At 42.8% G+C, this 13,575-nt stretch overlaps 1 protein-coding gene across 3 annotated transcripts in view; it reads left to right on the top strand.

Moving 5' to 3' along the window:
- Positions 1-13,575, top strand: part of GK (glycerol kinase) — an 80,879-nt gene that overhangs the window by 1,030 nt on the left and 66,274 nt on the right. For all 3 annotated transcript variants that reach the window (XM_066248764.1, XM_066248765.1, XM_066248766.1), the window contains exon 2: positions 12,634-12,707. In XM_066248764.1, the coding sequence (XP_066104861.1) occupies positions 12,634-12,707 (74 nt within the window). The remainder of the gene's footprint in view (positions 1-12,633; positions 12,708-13,575) is intronic.

The raw sequence follows: 13,575 nt of genomic DNA, 5'->3' as shown, positions 1-13,575 counted from the left end.
ATGTAAGAGACTCTCTGCTAGGGATCTTGCTCTTAAAGTGATCTAGCACTGAGTGCAGTAAGATAATTTTAAAATAATTTAAATAAGCAGTTGTTGGTTTAAGAGCTCATGCTTAAATGAACATTTGACTCATCTGCAAGTTGATGTAAATATTTAATGATTGTTTAGCTCCATCTTCACTACTTTACCTCAAATCTTTTTTGTGTGCATTATCTATGTAGATGTATGTAGATGTATGCTATATGTATACATTATACATGCAGTCTATATGTTCCAAACTTCTATTTAGCTGACCACTTGGCTAAAACCTTCATTTGTGCCTTCATTTTGATACTTCTCTCTTGAAAAACTTTTGGTGCAATTTTAGTTTAACCTGACATGACTTAACCCTAGTTTGAGCTGCCAAGACATAGTTCTGCAAACTTTTACACTATCTCTTGATCACCCAGGGCAGGTTTCACTTTGTCTTATTTTCATAAATGTTTATAAAGTAATCCTGAATCATAAGAAAGTGAATCATAAGAAAGTCTGCCTGATTGGATTTGGTTAATATATAAAATATGCAATCATCATTGTGTATTTAAAATGGAGAAATGCCATTAAGACACATGTGCTGACTGACTTGTGGGTTGAGTTTTGAAGCCAGTATTCAAGAATTGCTCACACAAATGCCCACAGAGGCCAGGCAGGTACAGTTTTATGGGGGCGGACTGGAGAGAAGGGACTCAGGCCAAGGGCACAGTCTGCAGTTGCCAAGCAGGAACACAAGCCCGGTGTCAACAGTTCTTCAAATTCTTTAAGAAAAAAATGCCCTGGCCGGTTGGCTCAGCGGTAGAGCGTCGGCCTAGCGTGCGGAGGACCCGGGTTCGATTCCCGGCCAGGGCACACAGGAGAAGCGCCCATTTGCTTCTCCACCCCTCCGCCGCGCTTTCCTCTCTGTCTCTCTCTTCCCCTCCCGCAGCCAAGGCTCCATTGGAGCAGAGATGGCCCGGGCGCTGGGGATGGCTCTGTGGCCTCTGCCTCAGGCGCTAGAGTGGCTCTGGTTGCAATATGGCGACGCCCAGGATGGGCAGAACATCGCCCCCTGGGGGGCAGAGCACCGCCCCTGGTGGGCGTGCCGGGTGGATCCCGGTCGGGCGCATGCGGGAGTCTGTCTGACTGTCTCTCCCTGTTTCCAGCTTCAGAAAAATGAAAAAAAAAAAAAAAAAAAGAAAAGGTGGTTATCGCATGTTTTCAGTGAAACCTTCCTATTCTTAAATGGTGGCAACTAGTTCATAAAGCACCATAGTCAAATCAAACACGGTGATTGTTTTCAATTTTATATAGCCATTGCCTTTTATGAAAGTTGGTAAAATACAACTTTACAGGTCTTTTAGTAGGTAGCCTGAATATGCTTGTCTTCCAGTCAACTCTTTGCTCTTGCTCTCCGTGTAGCCCAGCGATCTTTATCCACTGCAGGTTGTTCCTGGTGCGTCAGATTGTTACCCAAGAGACATCCTTCTGCACAGGTGGGAAGGAATAAGTCAATTTCATACTCTCACAATCAGTTGTTAAGTATGTGACACGAACGACACGCATCTTTGAATGTCGGTTTCTGTGATGGGCTCTCTGGCATGATCTCAATGAGTAATCTGGTGCAAATTCAAGAGATTCCCATCCTGTTTCTAGGATATGTAAAAGTCAATCAATGACGTTCTCCACTCCCTCAGAAACAACTAGGAAAGAAGATTTCAGAGGCAGATAAAGGACTGACAGCTCCTGTGCAAAGTCAAGAAAAACTTAGGGATGGTTTAGCCAAGTCTTTTTTCCTGTGGTTTTAAGGAATGAGCTTGTTAAACCACTCCCTGCGAAATGCAGATAACAGATTTGCTGAATAGGTGCTTTAGTCACAAGGTGATTCCCAGGAATTGTTCCAGTCACTGTTCCATGTTGTAATTATGACTCAAAAATAATTGCTTACTTTCTCACAAAGACTACAGTGGATAAGAACTCTCATAAGGAAGCTTATAAAGATAAAAGTATTTAAATGATTTCCTGCACATTATTCATTCAATTTGCATTTCCATTTCAACTTTCACAAGACCAATAACCTCTCCAAGCTTTCTTCTCCCCTTTTCTCTGCTAGTAATATTAACTGTCTCCCATAAAGGACTCAAGTTTTCTTTGTGTATGATCTTTTATCCAATGGAAATGCCTCCTCCCCTATTCCTCATGCTTTCTTGAAGTTGTACTCTGCCTCGAATTTAGTGGCTTAACTGTCATCTCTTAGTAGAAGTCTTCCTCAACCCCTTAGTCAGAATCTCAGAAACTCTCCCCTTTCCTATAGTACTTTTCTTTTTTTCTTTTTTTTTTTTTTTTTTGTATTTTTCTGAAGCTGGAAACGGGGAGAGACAGTCAGACAGACTCCCGCATGCTCCCGACCAGGATCCACCTGGCACGCCCACCAGGGGCGACACTCTGCCCACCAGGGGGCGATGCTCTGCCCCTCCGGGGCATTGCTCTGTTGCGACCAGAGCCACTCTAGCGCCTGGGGCAGAGGCCAAGGAGCCATCCCCAGCGCCCGGGCCATCTTTGCTCCAATGGAGCCTTGGCTGAGGGAGGGGAAGAAAGAGACAGAGAGGAAGGAGGGGGGGTGGAGAAGCAAATGGGCGTTTCTCCTATGTGCCCTGGCCGGGAATCGAACCCAGGTCCCCCGCACGCCAGGCCGACGCTCTACCGCTGAGCCAACCAGCCAGGGCCTATAGTACTTTTCTTATACCTCTTAGGAGCTCTCATCACCTACTTTGTATTACAGTGCTACATCTGCTGCACTGAAGAGAGCAAGGCTCTCCATTTAAATCTAGTTCATCTTTGTGTTTAAAACATCTTGGTCAACACAACAAATTAACATGTGCCTTGTCTACAGGGAGTAGCTCTTATATATATTTGTAAGGCCAGTAGCTATGGACACCATCACAGCCGCCTGGCTCATGCAGGTTCACATTTGATTCAGACAGACTGTAATAAAACAACAGAGCCAAAAACTGGTGAGCCATCACCTTTAATCCTAGCTTGCACCCTGCGGGCAAGAAATACACACAGTGGGAAAACACTTCCGTTTCCATTCAGGGCTCCCAAAGCCACTGACTTATCTGAGTTTCCTAGCATCAAAGGTCTCTACCTCACCAGTCTTATTCACCTCTGTTCCCCATCTCCTTCTCTCTGTACTAACTCTGCACAAACTGGCTTCTCCTTCAGCACTCTGCCATCTTGGCTGCTTCTCCTCTCTTCCACGTGGCCTTTCTCTGCTCTCCTCCAGCATGGGCTCCTCTGCCCCATTTTATAGTGTAGAAATCAAAACCTTTAATCCAATATACCAACAAGGAAGTCTCTGATACACAGTCACTTAGGATGGGAAAGGCTTAGTCTTAAAACTAAGCCTTAGACCAGGGGTTGGGAACCTTTTTGGCTGAGAGAGCCATGAATGCCACATATTTTAAAATGTAATTCCATGAGAGCCATACAATGACCCATGTATGTTACGCATTATCCAATAAAAATTTCGTATTGTCCCGAAGGACAGCTGATTGGCTCCAGCCACCCGCAACCATGAACATGAGCGGTAGAAAAATGAATAAATTGTAATACATGAGAATGTTTTATATTTTTAACGTTATTATTTTTTTATTAAAGATTTGTCTGCGAGCCAGATGCAGCCATCAAAAGAGCCACGTCTGGCTCGCGAGCCATAGGTTCCCAACCCCTGCCTTAGACTATAATGACCCTGCCCGCATACAGCCTGTCCCCCACACTCAATGCAAACTCTAAGCGAGCAAACATGTATATCATATTTACAAACTTACTGGACCAACAATATTGAATAGATTTTATTTCTCTTTAATAGGTCAGCTGAATTTTAATTCTGGTTATCTTTTTTACCTAGTCAAAAAGTCTTAAAACTTTCTAACTTGGGTATGTTGGGTTACTTTATTTCTTCTATTTTAGTAGTAGGGCTGCAATTTTATGGAGTTTTGGGGGTTTTTTACTTTTTTTTTTTTTTTTGTATTTTTCTGAAGCTGGAAATGGGGAGGCAGTCAGACTCCCGCATGCGCCCGACTGGGATCCACCTGGCATGCCCACCAGAGGGTGTCCCTCTGTTGCGACCAGAGCTACTCTAGCGCCTGGGGCAGAGGCCATGGAGCCATCCCCAGCACCTGGGCCATCTTTTGATCCAGTGGAGCCTTGGGTGCGGGAGGGGAAGAGAGAGACAGAGAGGAAGGAGAGGGGGAGGGGTGGAGAAGCAGATGGGCGCCTCTCCTGTGTGCCCTGGCCGGGAATCAAACCCGGGACTTCCGCACGCCAGGCCGAAACTCTACCACTGAGCCAACCAGCCAGGGCCTAGGACTGCAATTTTAGAACATATTCATTTCTTCCTCCAGTTGTCAAAGAATTACTTTTGGCAACCTATGAATGAATATGCTTTGTACTAAAGGAAAATTTCCAACTTGTCCCATAGAAAAGTGAGCTGCAGTTGGCAAGTGGTTATTCGGCTTGCAGAGTAACAACTTCTTGGAAAGATAATTATTGTAACAAGTTTTAAGGAGGGGCCATTTCTTTATAAGATGAAAGTTGCAGCTTAAACAGTCACAGCTTCCTTCTCTCATTTAGTAACTTTGTTTATCCCCCATTAATTTGAATGTTAAAGAAAAAACCAGAGGATGTGTTGTGATTTGAAATGTGTTAGGTACTATGTAGAGGACTTTTCCCAGCATAACCTCATTTAATCATTGTGAGAACTGGGGTGTGGTAGTGTTTTTAAACTCCTTTACACAGGTAATTAGCCCGTCCTGGGCGTTGTGTCCAAGGTCTCAAAGCAAGTGGTGGAACTAGGATTCCAGTCCAGGCCTGTAGCACTCAGAAGCCTGTCCTCCTAACGCCTGCCTTGGCCCCCTGGCTCCCTGGCCGCCCGGCTGCCTTCAGTGTTCTGAAGGGGAGATAAGAGGGTGGAAAAGGCCACTTACCCAGCTGTCACTCAAATGTCAGTTCTGATTATGGTCATTAATGGATCGCCCCCCCAAAAAAAAAAAATATATATATATATATATATATATATATATATATACACACACACACACACACACACACACACACACACACACACACACATACTTACGGCTTGGTTTTGCAATATGGCCAAATTTTGCCTTTGAATACGTACTGCTGATTTGATTATCCTGTGACTCAGCAGGTCCTGGGCTGGGCTCAGGTGTAGTCACCATGGATAATGGTTGCATAACCACTTCGTTCCAATAGCCAGCATCTATGAAGAATGACTAGATTTGTAGTCCTCTGCTTGCATTGGCAGGAAACATTGCCTTGGCCCCAGTCGTCTCATTATACTTAGAGACCTCCTAAGGCTCAGGGACGGATTTCTGCTTTCTTTCATTTATTTACTCAACATATATTTATTAAGCACCCATTAGGGACCAGGGACTAATGAACAGTAAATTTGGTAAAACTAATTTGATTCATAGCTGGAACAAGGCCACTCGTATGATAACTATAGCTGTGATTCTCCTGTGGGATTTTTTTTTCCCACTAAGCTGGTTTGTTTTCTTGCCCATCCCATTATACAAATGACAAGGACACGCTCTCACCCTCTAACCGGGGAGCTGCCTCCCTCTTTTGTCCTCGTGACTCTCACAAGCAAAAGTGAAGAGCTTTCAATTTTGTGCTCCTTGAGGGCAGAATGGTATCTTTTCTTTTCTCCCCAGAGCCTAATACAGTATCTGACATGTGTTAGGTGCTTGTCACATGAATGGACCTCAGCAGAGAGGGTCCTACAGGGCTCAGAGGTGTTGACCAGAAGCCCCTGATTGAAAGACTAGGAAGGATAAATTTTGCAGGGCCTCGAAAAGAGGGAGATTTGCCAACTATAGATGTATTAGATGTATGTATAAGCTATTTGATACCGTTTCATTTTGAAGAAAAATACAATGCCATTTGATATATGTTCTGTGGTTTGTTTAGAAGATGCCATTAAGCCATTTGTGGTCACATTTACAATGTAACCTATTTTTATTTTAGGTCATTTGAACTTTGGAGTATCCTAGTGTCCTAGAGAGGCAATTTATATTCCTGAGAATTGTCTTATCACATAGTTGAGTGTGGCATAAAAGAGTTGGCTGGAAGGGAGATCACATGGGGAGGGAAGTGAATGTGCAAGTTCATGATGGGCCAGCTGAATTAGTCATAGGATGAGTGAGGCAAACCCAGAGGAGAGTTACTTGGTAAGGACAGCATTTTGTCTATCCACTACTCTTCTAAGACAGAGCATATGTTGTTTCAGATAGTTCTTTTAAAACAACCTTTTATAAAATTATTTTTCTTCTTTCTTCAGCTTTCTAACTACCTCCCTCTTCCAAATGTGAAATTGAGTCATGATTTAGGCACAGAGGTGAATAGAGCTGGTGACTTCTTATTCTTTCTTTCTTTTTTTTTTTTTTTTTTTTTTTTTTTTTTGAATTTTTCTGAAGCTGGAAACGGGGAGAGACAGTCAGATAGACTCCCGCATGCACCCAACCAGGATCCACTCGGCACGCCCACCAGGGGGCGACGCTCTGCCCACCAGGGGGCGATACTCTGCCCATCCTGGGCGTCGCCATGTTGCGACCAGAGCCACTCTAGCGCCTGAGGCAGAGGCCACAGAGCCATCCCCAGCGCCCGGGCCATCTTTGATCCAATGGAGCCTTGGCTGCAGGAGGGGAAGAGAGAGACAGAGAGGAAGGCGCGGCGGAGGGGTGGAGAAGCAAATGGGCGCTTCTCCTGTGTGCCCTGGCCGGGAATTGAACCCGGGTCCTCCGCACGCTAGGCCGACGCTCTACCGCTAAGCCAACCGGCCAGGGCCTGACTTCTTATTCTTATCATACACTTATAGGCAATAGCAATAGTAGTAGCAGTAACAACAAGTTGCAACAGTGATAATAATAGCAGTATTGGTAAACATCTTTTGAGGGCCCTGTGCCGATCTGTGCTCAAATCTTTTCCTACATTAACTGTCCTTGTTTCTGCCTTTTGTTGTTGTTGTTGTCGTTAAGTGAGAAGAGGGGAGACACAGGAGAGACTCCAGACTCCCACATGCACCCCAACCAGGATCCAACCAGCAAGCCCCCTACTAGAGGGATGCTCAGCTCATCTGGGGCCATTGCTCCCTTGCTCCACAACTGAGCTATTTTTAGCACCTGAGGCTGGAGGCCACAGAGCTATCCTCAGTGCCCAGGGCTAAGTCTCTGGGACCAATCAAGCCATGGCTGTGGGAGGGGAAGAGAGAGAAAGGAAAAGGGAGGGGTGGAGAAGCAGATGGTCGTTTCTCCTGTGTGCCCTGACTGGGACTCCAACCCGGGACATCTATACCATGGGCCGATGCTCTGGCCAGCGCTGTTTCTGCCATTTTTAATTGCTCTCCTCCCTCCCAAACAAAATCTAAATACATGCTTTGGGCTTAGAGTTGAATATAGAACTGGTGATTTCAGACCCTAACAACATCACAGATTGGCAGCAGTGGTGGTGATAGTAATAGTTCCCACAGTAATAAATTAGTAGCAGTCATAGCAGCAACAATAGAGCTACCATCTTCTGGATGCATACTATGTGCCTGCTCTGTGCAAAAAACTTTTCATAAATTATTTCACTTAATCCTTTTACCCATGGAAAAGTTGAGGTTCAGAGAAGTTAAAGCCAAACAGCTGACAAGGGCAGGGCCGGGGTTAGTAGAGCCCTCACCCCAGCTGTGCACGCCTCCAGCCTGTGCTCCTGTGCCCGGAGCCTCCCTGTTACACCCAGCATGAGATGCTCACCTGCCTTATAAAACAAAATTTCTCTTTTTGTTTATCTGTAAGAAGAAATTGAGTAGATAGACTTATTTAACAATTCATGTCTCAGTATTTTATTATATTTGGAAATGATCTGCATAGTCAGTGAATTTAACTTCGACTCGTTAAATTTGGCAAAACTCTAAGGTTTCAAGTTACTGAAAGATTTTGGGAAATAATATTTAAGTAAACTTACCATAAATCATAAATAATGCTGAGAAGTTTACTTAAAAGCTTTTTAACCCATCTGCATCCATCTACTTTATTTGTTCTTAATAATTATGTTTGGGTTACTTATATAACTTAACCACACTGAGTTTTTCTTTTGACAAATTTTACAACAAAGAAAACAGACTTATATGGCCAATAAGCGCAGGTAAGATAAATGTATTACATTTAAAGGTGATGTTCTAAGGACATGTCTATTCAACCAAACCAAACTCAAATTAGCTTTAACAGCAAATATTTTCTCATATCACATGATCCTGAGAAAACATTTGGGTCAGTTTTCTATTATATTTTTATATAAGCATTTAATTCCTTTAAGCCAATTAAACAGAGCTCCTTACAAACCAATTCTAGTAATATTCTCTGGAGGTAGCCATAGACACACTGCTACCAGCTGTTACCAGAGATCTGACGATTTTGTTTATAAATTTTTATTCATAAATAAAATTTGAGACAGGTACAATAAGGCCAAAAAAAACCACACTCATTTATAGCAGTTGAAATAAGTTAAGTTTATTCGCTCAGATGGCTGAGGCTTTTCCTTATTAATGTTTGTGAGGAAGACAATTAAGATTTGTATTTGTCCTTGGCAAGAAGCCTTGGATCCAGAATAGCAGTTTGGGCTTAAAAAACCAACAAACACAAATAACCCTGGCTATTTTTCGTTTTCAGCTTTTGGATATGAGGGTGGTAAAGATAGATGGGCTTTGGACTGCTTCTAGAGTTATATTTCTGATTTCACAAAGATTTGCAAGATCAGAACACTTTCTCTGCATACTCCCAAAGAATTTGGTTGTAAGTTACATGACATTGTAGGTTGGCCTTCCGATCCAACTATGTCATTCCAAATTTGCTTCTTTTTCTCTGGGTGCATAGTTTATTTTACCTTAAGGGAGAAGGCGCTTTTTTAAATTATGATTGACTTCTGGAGAGGGGGTAGAGAGAAGCAGGGAGGAGCAGGAAGCATCTACTCATAGTAGTTGCTTACTATATGTGCTTTGACCAGGCAAGCCCAGCGATTTGAACCGGCAACCTCAGCATTCCAGGTCGATTCTTTACCTACTGCGCCACCACAGGTCAGGCCGGGGAGGAGGCTTAAAAAAATTTATTTTTCTATTAGGCTATGAATCTAAGTCCTCTCAAATATCTCGTCAGGTTTTGGATAAGAGCAACAGTAAGAAATTTTAAAGTACCAGCTCAGATGCCAAGTTTCTTTTAGGGTCAGTTTAGAGCTGTTGCTTGTTTGGTTGTTTGTTTGTTTGTAAATCATTTTGTCTCTTAGAAGCTTCTGCATATCATAAAAGAATGCAGTCCATTGTCCCTGAGAGATTTGGAACCCTGCTCTATAAGGGAGGGAGTGGGTAGGGGAAGGTACCTTGAGGTCAACTTAAAGGTTTTCCTTGAAGTTTTAAATCACTTTGGCTAAAGTGATCCATTTTATTTTTTAAAAAGGGCACAAGAGGAGCTATTAAAATGTTTGTACCTATAACTAGCTAGAGTTCCCAAGGAAGGAGTTTGGGGGGAACTTTTAGAAGGTGAAGATCCCATGTTGCTGTCGGGGGACCCAGAAAAATACAAAAGAGATGATAATAAAAGCCCCAGGTACTGTAGTTTGACTGCCAAAAGCTGATACAAGTACTTTTCAGATGGCTAGGATCAAAAAGCCAGCTCTCGAGAGAGAAACTCTTGTTTTTGTCTTTGTTTTTCTTTTTTCTTTCTTTTTAACAAGAGAGAGACAGACAGACAGGAAGGGAGAGAGATGAGAAGCATCAACTTGTAGTTGCAGCACTTTAGATGTTCATTGATTACTTCACATATGTGCCTTGACCAAGGGGGCTCCAGCCAAGTCAATGACCCCTTGTTCAAGCCAGTAACCTTTGGGCTCAAGCCAGCGACCATGGGGTCATGTCCATGATCCCACACCCAAGCCAGCAACACCGCACTCAAGCCAAATGAGCCCACGCTTAAGCTGGTGGCCTTGGGGTTTCAAACCTGGGTTCTTCTATCCCAGGCTGATGCTCTATGCACTGCGCCACCACCTGGTCAGGCTTGCTTTGTCTGTCATATGCACATTAACTAAGCTTTGGGTCTTTTGGAGGCAGGCTAATACCTAAGGGGGATTGTGTGCCATTTGACAGCATTCTGGATGCATGGGAATTTTTCTTGAGATTGGTGGATGACCTGATGTCAATCTAACCTGGTCTGTGACTAGACTTCAAAGGCTAAGTACTAAAAAAAAATGTAAAAGCTCCCTCATTAATAATTTTTATATTGATCACATGTTGAAATGATAATATTATACTGGTTTAAATAAAATGTGTTGTTAAAATTAATTTTACCTGTGTCTTTTTACTGTTTTTTAATGAGCTCATTTAAAATTGCATATGTGGCTTGCATTTGTGATTTGCATTATATTGCTCTGGGATGGCGTTGCAATAAGTAAGTCACAGATTCTAAAAACATTTCATCTAAAAAGTGTCAACAAGCTTAGGAGTGGTGTGCTGAGTGAGTCCAATCCTAAACAGCTAAAGGTGGTATCCCCTTTCTGCTCAGTTTCAGCACTCTATAGAAGTAGGGAGTCCAGGCTCCGTCCTGTTCTCTCTACATGCTGTGTGATCAGATGGAGTCATGCTCTTACATAACAAATAGGATTTACCGACATCTTTCCCTTTGCTCTGCCTATTTCACAAACCTATCGATCTGGTTTTAGTATGAGGGTCCTGAAGTTAGCCTAGTTAAAACGAGAAGGTGATGGGAGAAGGGTCACACTCCATTCATAGCCCTGTAGGTCTGCTATTGAGGTTTACATGAATCTAGCCAGCAAAAAGGGGTACTTTGTTATGATGCCAGAGGCCCATGGGGATTTGAAAGTAGACACTGGGAGCAGCAGTAATGTGAATAGAAAGAATACATCTGTGGTTTCCTGTTAGAGGTTAGGTCACATAACCATTTCTCATTTTATTTGATCATTTTTCTCCTAATGAAGTACCCGATAGACCATATATTTTTTTTCAGACGTGCAACAAATATTTCAGTTCCAGGCACTATTCTAGGCCCTAGAGGTGCTTCAGCAAATAAAATAGGACAAATGGAGCAGATACCCTGAAGATACTCTACTGCTAAGTTGTAGATTACATGGGCTTCTGCCAAGTGCCCTTTACTTATGATGTGTTAAGTTAACCTTTGACTTGTGAGATATTTTATCTCATCAGAGAGCTTGAGAATTTGCCTTCTTGCTTTCATTATGTTAACCCCCCACCCCACCCCCACCTCCCCACTCACCCCCACCCCCAGTGTGTGTGGTGGAGAGGGAGCAGAGCAGCAACCCAGGGTGTGTTTGCTCTGATTTCTTTCTCTCTTAGTCCTCACCGAGCAGGTAACTTTCTCCCACAGTAACCTACGCATGGAAACACAATTCTTACAATTCTTACTTCATCGGATGCGACTCCCCTGCTGCAATTTTTAAAGTGGCAGAAGTTCAGTTGACCCCGTTTGCACTTCTCCTGTTTACCTCGTAGAAGAGCTAGCTGTGTTGCTGCGCTTCTCTTCAAAAGGAGCCCACGTTACCCTTCCCTGCGTAGGCGTCTGTGACTCGTTCTCTGTCCACATCCAAGCTGGATGCCAAATGGCACGTTGTGCCATCTCTCTCAGCGTCTTGCCAGCTCTCTGTTAGTCTTGGTGTTCCTAGTCCCAAAAAGAAATCCGTACTGTTAACTGGTTGGCTCCTACATCTGGAGCCACTTAGGTTTTTTAAAGAATAAGGAATTGCCTCTTGAGCTTTATTGACAATAGGTTGGGGTTTTTTTTTAATCTAGAGGAAAGTTATTATTTCTTGTTTTTGTTTTTGTTTTTACAGAGACAGTGAGAATCAGAGAGAGGGATGGACAGGGACAGACAGACAGGAATGGAGAGATGAGCAGCATCCATCATTAGTTTTTCGTTGCGACACCTTAGTTGTTCATTGATTGCTTTCTCATCTGTGCTTTGACCATGGGCCTTCAGCAGACCGAGTAACCCCTTCCTCGAGCCAGCGACCTTGGGTCCAAGCTAATGAGCTTTGCTCAAACCAGATGAGCCCGCGCTCAAGCTGGCGACCTTGGGGTCTCGAACCTGGTCCTCTGCATCCCAGTCTGACGCTCTATCCACTGCACCACCACCTGGTCAGGCGAAAGTTATTATTTCTGAAGCAACCTTATAACTTTTGTGCTTCTATCAGTAGAGAAGGTAGAACATCTTCACGGCATTTCATCTGACTGGACTTTTTCTATCAGTAAAGAAGAACTTCAGTTGCTGAATAACTTTTTTTTTTTTTTAGATTTTATTTATTGATTTTTAGAGAGAAGAGAGAGAAGGAGGTGGGGGTAGAAGTGGGAAGCATCAACTCATTACTTCCCATAGGTGCCTTGACCAGGCAAGCCCAGGGTTTCGAACTGGCGACCTCAGTGTTCCAGGTCAACGCTTTATTCACTGCGCCACCACAGGTCCGGCTGAATAACTTTCAACACCTTTGCTTTCTCCCTGCCTTTTGACCAATATATTGCAATGTGTTTTTCAGGTTTTCAATTCAAAAACAGCCGAACTACTTAGCCATCATCAAGTGGAAATAAAACAAGAGTTTCCAAGAGAAGGGTATGTTTTCTCATTTAATATGTAAAGAAAGATATTTCACATTTATTAGCGTGTCTCACCCCGCCCCCCGCCCCGGGGCTTTGTGAGGTAAACTTGACCAAACACCTTTCTGAGAAGACCCGAGGGATGGGTATTAGTCAGGAAAAGGAGCAACTTGGTAGCTCAGCAAACTATCTGGGTATCTGATAGCTTGGGAATTTAGTGACAGAAAAGAAGGGGATGGTAACGTAATAAAACAAAAATGTATTCAATATCAGAAGTTCTCCGTTAACTTTGAAGTCGTGCAGTCTGTGTCTGCATCATTACCAAACTACTGTTTGCTGATTTGAGTGTGTTTTTTTCTTAAATAAATGTTTTTCTGAAAAGCATTCACATGTCTTATCATCTAATAATAAAATCATCCTTTTTTGAGGATAATGTTCATAATGTAGTAATTGTGATTAAATAGAATGTTAAGTATATTTTTTTAAACAGCGATTTTCAACTAGTGTGCCACAAGAATTTTAAAATATGCTATACCTGACTATTTAGTCAGGGGCACTGACCTCTTTATCCTTAGATTGTCATATAAAATAATGATAACAGCCAACACAATAGCTGTCCAGTGTGCATGAATCAAAATTATACCTTTTTTTTGGTCAAATCAGCAATATATATATTTATTTGGTGTGCCACAGAATTTTAGTAAATAGTTTATGCATGCTTTGGGAGGAAAAAGGTTAAAAATCGCTGATTTAAAACTTAATGATATGTATGAAACAAATGCTTTGAAAAACTGTGTGGCAGTTTCTTATAAAATTGACCATACATCTGTAGCACCGCACTATTAGGAATTAATCCAAGAGCAGCGAAAGCATATGTCTAGAGA

This window comes from Saccopteryx bilineata, chromosome X (assembly GCF_036850765.1).
Source record: "Saccopteryx bilineata isolate mSacBil1 chromosome X, mSacBil1_pri_phased_curated, whole genome shotgun sequence".
NCBI lineage: Eukaryota > Metazoa > Chordata > Mammalia > Chiroptera > Emballonuridae > Saccopteryx > Saccopteryx bilineata.
Note: the sequence above shows the minus strand (reverse complement) of the source record. Positions and strands in the feature narration are given on the sequence as shown.